Source organism: Littorina saxatilis, linkage group LG4 (assembly GCF_037325665.1).
Source record: "Littorina saxatilis isolate snail1 linkage group LG4, US_GU_Lsax_2.0, whole genome shotgun sequence".
NCBI classification, from domain to species: domain Eukaryota; kingdom Metazoa; phylum Mollusca; class Gastropoda; order Littorinimorpha; family Littorinidae; genus Littorina; species Littorina saxatilis.
The window spans coordinates 14,972,376-14,983,187 of NC_090248.1; the positions used below are offsets into that span (position 1 = coordinate 14,972,376).

The following is a 10,812-nucleotide window of genomic DNA, read 5'->3' on the forward strand; positions in this document are numbered from 1 at the left end:
TGTCGCGGACGACTGCTGACGTAAGTCGAAGCTCGAACCGGACGTGACAGTAGCCTGTGCACTAGCCAGTGAACCTCTTACTTCCGGCCGGAGCCGGAAGCAGCTGTCGCGGACGACTGCTGACGTAAGTCGAAGCTCGAACCGGACGTGACAGTAGCCTGTGCACTAGCCAGTGAACCTCTTACTTCCGGCCGGAGCCGGAAGCAGCTGTCGCGGACGACTGCTGACGTAAGTCGAAGCTCGAACCGGACGTGACAGTAGCCTGTGCACTAGCCAGTGAACCTCTTACTTCCGGCCGAAACTGGAAGCAGCTGTCGCGGACGACTGCTGACGTAAAGCGCAGCTCGAACCGGAGGGGACCACGGTCTGTCCGCAAGCAGTGAACCACTACTTCCGGGAACCGGAAGTGCAGCTGCCGAAGACGGCTGCTGCGAGCACATACCTTGTACTGGCCGCGTCCCCGAAGGGACACGCTCAGGTGCACTCCCGCAAGCGGAAGCCACTGAGGCCGGCCACGACGGGAAGCTTGTCCCAGCGAGTGGAATCCAGAGACAACACGAGCGCCAGTAGACTGGGCCGACGTTCCGGAAACGCAAGTGAGCGACAAGGACCCGGGTAAAAACGTCCGGAATCCGAAGCTGCCGTCGTCACCCTCGAAGCCACCAAGCAAGGGACGCCCGCCCCCAGAAGTACGGATCTCTGTAAGCAAAGAAGCAATAAGACTAGCCACCAGAGCGCTAGGCTCTGGTGTCAACAAAGGGGGAGAAACGGCCGCACAAGCGGCCGAAACTGACGTCTGAGAGACAGACGGAGTCTCTTCCGGCGCCGAAAAAGGCACAGAAAAGACCGAATTAGTCTTAGGATCAGAAACATGTACCATGGGGCTATTGGCATAAGACGAGGAAGCCCCCCCCCCCCCCCCCCCCGTCTTTTCTCACTAAACGCCCAGCCGGCGACGTGAGAAAGAAATCTACTGAAAAGTAACAAGTCTCGAGGACGAAGGCTTCAGCAGAACCGGAACTAGCACTAGCAAACAAGCCACAAAAGTAGCTACAAAAACATGCTACTGGCAAAATGTTCAAAGTCCGAGCACGGACCCAAACAGGCATACCAGTCTAACCGGAAGTGCAGCTGCCGAAAACGTAAGCTGACAAGAGGTAAACAAAGACTACTGAAAATTTAACTAAGTCCGGAACGGACCTAAAAATCAGCAGAATAATCAACTAGCAAAATAATAGCTTCGTAAGAAGCTAAATAACAGCCTACCAAGGTAGTTTACATTCCTAGAAAGGACGTAAACATCTCGATAGCACAACATGCTAGGATAAAGGACGACTACCAAAAGGCGGCCGCCGAATACAACTACTGTAGAATTCTAAGTCCAGAACGGATGAAGAATCCTAGTAGAAAATAAACTTAGCACTAGCGCAGTAGCCGCTAAAGCAGCTAAAACTAACAGCCTACCAAGATAGTAAAGCGACCGGGCACGGACGAAAAACTACTCAGTAGAAACACAGCGTGCTAGCGAAAAATGGCTCCAACTGGAGGCCAACAAAACAACTACTGTAAAATCAAAGTCCAGAGCGGACAAGAAATTCAGCAGAAAAATTATTTACTAGCAAGAAAAAGATACCTACAAGGCATCTAAAACTAACTTCCTACCGAGTAAGCTCACCGTCCGAGCACGGACGAAAACCAACTCAGTAGAAACACCACGTGCTAGCAAAAAATGGCCACCAAAATGGCGACCAACGCAACTAGAAACCGCTGAAGAAACTTCTGAGTCCAGAGGACGTAAGCAATTTCCAGCAGAATCAAATACAATGTCAAAATAAAATAAGGAACAATCTCACCAACTGGAAACAGCTAGGAGAAGACGGGAGGCCGAGGCCGGAGGGTGTCAGGCTGACAAAACGAAACGGCCTCGGAGCATAGCGCAAAAAACGACCTTATCTCTCTGGCTGAAAGGAGTCGAATGAGGGTGTCTCGTACCAGGTACGAGATCTGTGGCGTGATACGCTACGGGAGGCAACCCAGGGTAGCAAGCTTGCTACTTTTTTAGCTTGGGTTGCTTCCCTTAGACTATAGGCGGGATAGCGTTTCAGACACCTTAGCTATCGACTGCGTCAATGCTAAATATGTGACTCGGAGTAAGAATATGTAATTTCATTGTGCTTTATAACGATCTTGATCACTTTTTTGCAAACTCGCCTGCTTCCAAGTACATCATTCTAAATGCAGTGCAAATAAAATGTAACAAGATAATCTGCAATTGCAAATTTTATTTACTTTCTGTTCAAACACACGAGACACAACACAAAAAGCAACAAGTCGCGTAAGGCAAAAATACAACATTTAGTCAAGCTGTCGAACTCACAGAATGAAACTGAACGCACTGCAATTTTTCAGCAAGACTCGTAGCATCGTCAGTCCACCGCTTGTGGCAAAGGCAGTGAAATTGACAGTAGTTGCGCTGAGTAGGATAGCACGCTTTTCTGTACCTCTCTTCGTTTTAACTTTCTGAGCGTGTTTTTAATCCAAACATATCATATCTATATGTTTTTGGAATCAGAAACCGACAAGGAATAAGATGAAAGTGTTTTTAAATTGATTTCTAAAATTTAATTTTGATCATAATTTTTATATTTTTAATTTTCAGAGCTTGTTTTTAATCCACATGAACATATTTATATGTTTTTGGAATCAGGAAATGATGAAGAATAAGATGAACGTAAATTTGGATCGTTTTATACATTTTTTTTTTTTTTTTACAATTTTCAGATTTTTAATGACTAAAGTCATTAATTAATTTTTGAGCCACCAAGCTGAAATGCAATACCGAAGTTCGGCCTACGTCGAAGATTGCTTGGCCAAAATTTCAATCAATTTGATTGAAAAATGAGGGTGTGACAGTGCCGCCTCAACTTTTACATAAAGCCGGATTTGACGTCATCAAAGACATTTATCGAAAAAATGAAAAAAACGTCCGGGGATATCATTCCCAGGAACTCTCATGTAAAATTTCATAAAGATCTGTCCAGTAGTTTAGTCTGAATCGCTCTACACACACACACGCACAGACAGACACACACACATACACCACGACACTCGTCTCGATTCCCTCTCTATGTTAAAACATTTAGTCAAAACTTGACTAAATGTAATAAAAACTAAACGTCATCAAGAAATATTTATGAACTAGTTACATATGGCAAAGTTAACATTTTCTGAAACTTACCACATGCACGCCACAGCCAATGGTCAATTTCAAAAAAGCGGGCAACAGTACTAAAATTGCTGAAACCAAAAACAAAATCAGGGCAATTGTGAAAATAGGACCATAAAATGTATAGAAGCAACAGGAAAGGAAAGAAAGGGGAGAGAGTTTGTAACCTGGAAGAATCCCCGGAATACTCAAGAAAAATGAAACATTTCTGGAAATTTGAAGAACAAAAATCCTTACCGATCAGAAGTCTACACGAATATTACTCATTAAAATTGCTAACTTCTTCTTCTTCTTCTTCAGCGTTCCAGAAATTCTGGTGACGTGTGAGCTCGTTTGCCCATTTGGATTCCCCACACTATACTCTGAGAGCATAGTCAGCTTCACTCCGCTTTCGTTGGGAAGGCATGCTGGGTATTTTCGTGTTTCCATAACCCACCGAACTCCGACATGGATTACAGGATCTTTTTCGTGCGCACTTGGTCTTGTGCTTGCGTGTACACACGAAGGGGGTTAAATCACTAGCAGGTCTGCACATAAGTTGACCTGGGAGATCGGAAAAATCTCCACTCTTAACCCACCAGGCGGCAGCGACCGGGATTTGAACTCACGACCTCCCGATTAGGAGGCCAACGTCTTACCACTGCGCCACTTCGCCCGTCGAAAAATTGCTAACAACACAGTACACCATGGTCAAGCTTTAAAGTTTCACAGATGCGTACAAGTACTACATTTACACCAGTAAAATGACTTGATCTTACATGTCCAAATAAATGAGGAAGAGAATGACAACTATAAGGACGGAGGACAAGAATGATCTCCGGGCCACTGTTGACTGGTGACGCTTGTGCCATGTGGAATCCACCACTGGACTTCTGCTCAAGCTTGTCATATCTCTGTGCTATTACTGACTGGGCAGCTGCACCTGACTTGGCTGAAAAATTACACACAAAACATCAGCCACAACAAAAATGGACAGACGGCAACATTATGAGTTATTTCTAATAATGTAATATGCTGACTGTTAGCAAATGATAACAGACATGTCGAGAAAAAAGACATGTCGAGAAAAAAGATATCAAGCATGAGCCTTCAGGCGAATGCTGATGATTTCGTTTGTGAGACATGTCTGTTATCATTTGCTAACAGTCAGCATATTAGAAATAACGGTTTTATTATACATTATTTGTATGTTTGACCAAAATATGACATTTTACACAGATTGAGACAATCAGTGTTCCTCCGAGACCGCGCTAGCGGTCGAGGTGAACAATGACTGTCAAGATCTGTGTAAAATGTCATATTTTGGTCAAAAATACAAATAACATTTATGTATCGATCGATTCTCGTTAGAATTCCTTTTAGTTTTAATGATTGAACGCACACACACATGCACTATTTTGTAGTCTCGGCTGGCCGCCTAAATATGAAGTTTTGTCGGCCTCTGACGTCACATGGCTCAAAGAAGGGAAATTCAGTGTTCAATCGATACATTACCGTTTATTTCTACCAAAAGAAATTTCGAAGCGACCCCGCGAATTAGACAGAACAGCCGCAATGTCAACTTGAGCGCTCCTACCTGATTATGCCTGTCAGTCAAAGAATTTTCGTGACCTCGGTCAGCCAATCAGCGTCACACACCTGATGTGATGAATATTCACAGGTCAAATGCGTTTGACAACACAACAATCTCACAAGATAAACCATGTTGAGCATGCATTTCGGTTGCTTCAGTTTTTCTTGTTGAACAGAGAGCGACAGATTTAGAACCGACTCCAGACGGACGGGAAATGACATAAAGATACATTTGACGTAAAGTGAGTGACGCAGTTTCACTTGATTTTTCCGAACTTTCATCATTTAAATTTTAAGTGAGCGGGTCGGCATTGCACACTCAGAGGGTGGGTGGTGCCTTGCTGTTCCGTAAAGCACCCACCGACAAAACTCGCTTTTCTGAATTTTTTTAGATAGAGTATTATGTGACAGCATTTGAAGTGTCATTCTTTAGAATAAATCACTTGGATATTGTTGATTTAAATTTTTACTTTCTCTTGTTTATTTTTAGCGTGATAAACAAAAAGGGTCCATGCCTGAACGTTATCACATTTAGAGGGTCACCTAGAATCCGTCCTGATTGGTCAAAAAGCCATATGGGGCACTGAATTGGTAATAAACAGCTATAGCCACCTAACTTATTTATTATAAATATAATGTACTGACAAATTGAAATCAAGGTATAAACCACATATAGCCATGTGGATCACTGGATGTTACAGAAGTTACTGAAAGAAGTGACAATAGACGATTTTCTGAAATAACTCCGTCGAGTTGTATGGGTTGTGGAAGAGTGACCTTTTCTTGCAAAACCTCTCCTAAACATTGGAGGGGCCAATCACTAGCGAGGGGTGCACCAAGCGCGTGACTGCCATAAGCCCATTTGAATTACCTTAGCGTTACTTCCCCTTCCAAAATGGCGGTTCGACAGGAAAATCTGTTAGAATTCCTGAATTCGCATGCGGCAGCAAAGCAAACATGCTTCGGTGAGAACGACGTATAATTTAAAAGGATTTGGTTATGGAAACATCGCTCCATCAAATTGTCTGGTACTCTCGTCCATTGAATCGCTTTCAGTTTCACTTTCACTCTCGTAAGCTTGAAGTAACTCCATGGCGTCAAACGGAAGTGAAATGACTATGGAACGCTTTGCAGTATGTCGTTATTGCGAGTAATTTATTTTAGCTGTGTTTTCTGTCATTTAGTTATCAATTGAAACGTTTTTAATAAAAATTACAAAACAGAATCGTACTTTTATAGTTTTAAATTAAAAAAATTTGCATACCAAAAAAGATTTAAAAAAACATCAAAATCTACCAATGTTGTTAAGCATCATGTGACTTTCACCAAGATCAACGTAACACTGCAGGAACTTCACCCGTGGGGATTCCCTGTATACAGGGAAAACGCCTACAGGAACTCCACCTACAGGGAATCCCCTTCTTTTGGTCAACATAGACCCCTTCAGCCTTACTGCATGCTTGCTGTGGTGTTTTGGAATGTTTTAATGGATTAATTTCTCAATGACTTTTATTAACTTTGATTCTTACAAAAAAGAAAAAAAAGTACCACTGTTCACAGAGTAATTTTGGGTAATGGCATGCATGTGATTGTGAACAAAAGGAGGAATGACCAGTCTTAGTTATCCCATTCCCATGGCCAGACGTGAGACAGCCCATGACCAAGTGAGGCGAACTGTTTTCACGAGGCGGAGTGGGCCTTTAACTGAGTTGTATATTACGTTCACGCAACCGTGTATCTTCAACTGTCACATAGAGTAGGCCTACACGGCTACTCAGCCTAGTAGTTACTCAGCCTAGTAGTAGCTAGTACTGTTCATTCATTAGCTTATGCCTTTTAGGGCCTTTGATCAAAGGTTTGAACATCATCGGGCACATCAGCATATTTATGTACAACTGATGTGTTTGATGGCAGTTCAAGTTGAACATTTTATAATATTTTACAAAGTCTTCCGCAAAATTAACAACATTTACTATCCCAAACAAAACAATACATTACAGGAATGAAATTCAGGCGCAGTTTTCACACCCGGCGCGGCATGTCCTCTTAATAGTTAGCTTTATCAGCTGTTTTCGTATATCACATTAAAAAAACTTGGATTGTTTCCCAATCTTGCCTGAACAGATTTAATAGATTTGTACACAGCATATAAAAATTAACGAGAAAGCATGACACGGAATTGTTTATTCAAACTCTTTCCCTAAATGGATAAGTTCCAAAATTATCTTATTAGCTTTAGTTAACAAGTTCAAAATGGCTGACGGAGATGCGGATCAGGTGCGTTTTGATGTCGTTATGTGTGTTTGTGTATCTATATTTTCTTTGCCTACAAATGTCATTCTGTCATCATTAAATTGTGGTCGTTTGGCACAGCAGAATGATCGGGTATGATATTCGTTCAATGTCAATGATGCTCCATACCACACACGAGGAATGAATTGCAGCTTTGTACAGTAGCGTAGCAGGCTATATCACAGTATGTCAATACGTCCCAATACCATTACGTCCCAGTACCATTACGTCCCAGTACCAATACGTCCCAGTACCATTGCGTCCCAATACTATTGGGTCCCAGTACGTTAGGCTATATGAAGTCTTATATCGCGCGCGTATCTCCAGACTCGGACTCAAGGCGCAGGGATCTATTTATGCCGTGTGAGATGGAATTTTTTACACAATACATCACGCATTCACATCGACCAGCAGATCGCAGCCATTTCGGCGCATATCCTACTTTTCACGGCCTATTATTCCAAGTCACACGGGTATTTTGGTGGACATTTTTTATCTATGCCCACACAATTTTGCCAGGAAAGACCCTTTTGTCAATCGTGGGATCTTTAACGTGCTCACCCCCAATGTAGTGTACACGAAGGGACCTCGGTTTTTCGTCTCATCCGAAAGACTAGCACTTGAACCCACCACCTAGGTTAGGAAAGGGGGGAGAAAATTGCTAACGCCCTGACCCAGGGTCGAACTCGCAACCTCTCGCTTCCGAGCGCAAGTGCGTTACCACTCGGCCACCCACCTAGTGAATTTAATTTCTGAGATGTTAATGTAGCAGTGTAGCGACACGTTTTGTAATATAAAAAGTGCGTTTTGTAATACATTTATTACAAATCGTGTTCGGATTACACAATTTTTATTACAAAACGCGTTCAACACGATTGGTAATAAAAATTGTTCACACCCACCCATCCCTTCTTTCCCCTTGTCTGACCACGATGATCACGTACCCCATCCCCCCTTCCGCGGGTCCCCCCCTTCCGCGGCCCACACCTCACTGTGCCCACCTCACCTCCCCATTCACCCCCCCCCCCCCCCACACACACACACCCACACACACTGCCCATCACGGCGTTCAAGCATTGCTCAAGTAACAATTGTGTTGGGACGTAATGGTACGGGGACGTAATGGGATTCCTTTATGGGAGGGATGTATCGAGATGCAATTTTCTTAGGACCTATCGACACGCAATTTTCTTGGAACGCAATGGCACTGGGACCCAATGGTATTGGGACCCAATGGGATTGCTTAATGGGACGCAATGAGACGGCATTTTTTGGGGACGCAATGGTACTGGGACGTATTGGCATGACCCCGCGTAGCATTAGCAGACGCTGTCTCTGCTCGTGCTGTTCATTAGTGAACGGGGATGTTGTCGCACTGCTTTATAGATCTACAGATACAAACCTGGTAATACACTTTTTTTTTAGATGGCCTTTACTGCTTCAGTATGGCAGAGTAGAACTAAAGATGATAACTATGGTCGTGTGCTTTGAGTTGAGCAGCCACTGTCAGTTTCCTCCTGAAAGCACATGTTAATTCTTTATTCGTCTGCATGAGGGTGGCGTTTAAATGGCAAGATTTGCTACGGTTATTGCCTCTTGGGGCCACGCAGTCTAACATGTAATACTCGCTCTGTTACCACTATCAGTTCGTTCTCATTTGCATTGTCTGCTCCATCATGCTCATTCATTGTTTATTTATTCTTAATTAACACCCTTATTTAAGTTATTATAATCATGCACCCGACATTATCTGCTGGACAAGACCTGTCAGTTTTAATAAATCACTCAGCAGATGGTCTTTACCTAAACTAAAACTGTTACTGATACTTTCACATTTAGGCTGTACCAGCCCAAACTGTGGAAGAGCCTTTGGATTTGATCAGACTCAGCCTGGATGAGAGGATTTACGTCAAGATGAGAAATGACAGGGAGCTGAAAGGCAGATTACATGTGAGTTAATGTAGCAGAACGCTTTACTGAGGTAAACCAGCAATCTCCAAGATTAGTCCAGTGTGAGGTATATCATTACAGTTCACACTGAGTGAATTTCAAAACGGTATGTTGTACTTCCATGGGGTTAATTCTGCAGATAGCGAGGTAAACCTTGTACAGAACATATACTTACTTACTGCCCGTTATGCTGGTTGGCATGTAGGGCAGCATACAGAACATACATGCATCCCAAGTGGGATTAGCGCTGATGTTTTCAATAAATTCTGTTATGTCTCTGTCACCTTTCCACAATGTATGCAATGCATGCACGCAGACATGTATGGATATATGTTTTGCCAAATTCACGGATTTGCTGAATTCGCAGAATTAGAAACATTTTTGCACTTTTCGCGTAATCGGCAAAACACTCCCCATTATGCAAAATCGGCAGCATTTTGCAGAAAACGTGTAAAGGCTTCAAAAATGTGCCTATTTTGCGAAATCGGCGGCCACTTTTGCTTCTAAAGTTCGAAATGCCTGGGAAATCATCACACTTAGACAGCTAGATACTGAAATGAATAGGTATCGCAATAATCGATGTTATCACAAAAAGTGTAGTTTTTGTGCATTTCCGGAGTTATGCTCAACACAGACCAACACAGATCATAAGAGCTTCAATAAGGAGGTAAAGCAATGTTAATGCAATGTTCTGGTGACACAAAAACTTAATTGTAAACATCTTGCTAAATTAACATTTTGCAGAGAACCTATAGTCATCAATGGGTGATTAAGCGTTAAGAGTAACAGTGCATGTTTCACTTTCAGGCCTACGATCAGCATCTGAACATGGTACTTGGAGATGTGGAAGAAACTGTCACCACAGTGGAGATTGACGAGGAGACCTACGAGGAAATTTACAAGGTGGGTTACATAACTTGTTTCTTTTGAAAACTTGTCGAATTGTAGAAAATGGTGCTAAACCTACAAAGTTGGCTGATTGTTTTGCTTGCATGAATGATAACATATTTTAAAAATGGTTGGGTTTGCATAGACACTGAATGGGTGCGCTTCATTATAGAGATGTCATTGTGTGATTTATTTTGAGGTAGATAAAAATGGCACCATAAATGTAAAGTTTCTCTTATACCAAAACAGCGACCTTTCTTTCATTCTTGTGTGTTAACTACGGGTAATCTCCCAGCTGTTAGCTTTTTCTGCAACAGTGAAGTCATATTTGTGTGCATAGGCATGCTCATACTCTTTAATTAATTTTAGTAAGTCTTCTGGTTGTTGATGTTGTTGAACATTTCTTCTTCTTCTTTAGTTCTTATCTCGTGCATTTTGAAGATATTGCTCTTACAGGTACACTGTAGAGAATGCATGCACTGATGGCTTTTGCAGCATTGTTACCATTCGATTTTTGTTGTTGATTTTCAGTCCACTAAGAGGAACATCCCCATGCTGTTTGTGAGAGGTGATGGAGTCATTCTAGTTTCACCACCGATGAGAACCGCCACCTGACCCATTATCATTGTTTCCATCATCGTTATCACAAGTGTTCCGTCGTTTTCACTGTTAAAGTCATTTTGTTTTCACTGTTTGTGTCAGTGTCTGATTTGGGAGATGGGATGTTCTTGTTAGTGCTATCTTTTTTTTACCGAAGTTCATGTGTTCATAATCTTTGTAAGAACAAAAGGTTGAAATACTTGACCAGATGAAAACTTTACAGAGATTTTGTTAGTTGTTCGGATGGATCAGTGAGTGAGAGCTTGAAATGAATAAATTCATTC

General features: G+C 42.4%; 2 protein-coding genes across 2 annotated transcripts in view; one reads left to right on the forward strand and one right to left on the reverse strand.

Moving 5' to 3' along the window:
* LOC138964052 (transmembrane protein 209-like) overlaps window positions 1–6,861 on the reverse strand; it is a 23,024-nt gene extending 16,163 nt beyond the window's left edge. Inside the window, exons 1-3 of the mRNA XM_070335933.1 lie at window positions 6,797–6,861; window positions 3,985–4,157; window positions 3,239–3,297 (exon numbers count right to left, since the gene is read on the reverse strand). Of these exons, the coding sequence (XP_070192034.1) occupies window positions 3,239–3,297; window positions 3,985–4,115 (190 nt within the window). The 5' untranslated portion in view covers window positions 4,116–4,157; window positions 6,797–6,861. The remainder of the gene's footprint in view (window positions 1–3,238; window positions 3,298–3,984; window positions 4,158–6,796) is intronic.
* A 91-nt stretch (window positions 6,862–6,952) lies between these two features.
* LOC138964060 (U6 snRNA-associated Sm-like protein LSm3) lies at window positions 6,953–10,748 on the forward strand. The gene is made up of 4 exons (XM_070335949.1): window positions 6,953–7,075; window positions 8,930–9,040; window positions 9,848–9,943; window positions 10,460–10,748. Exons 1-4 carry the CDS (start codon window positions 7,052–7,054, stop codon window positions 10,541–10,543), a joined length of 315 nt encoding a protein of 104 aa, XP_070192050.1. The 5' UTR covers window positions 6,953–7,051; the 3' UTR covers window positions 10,544–10,748.
* The last annotated feature ends 64 nt before the right edge of the window (window positions 10,749–10,812 follow it).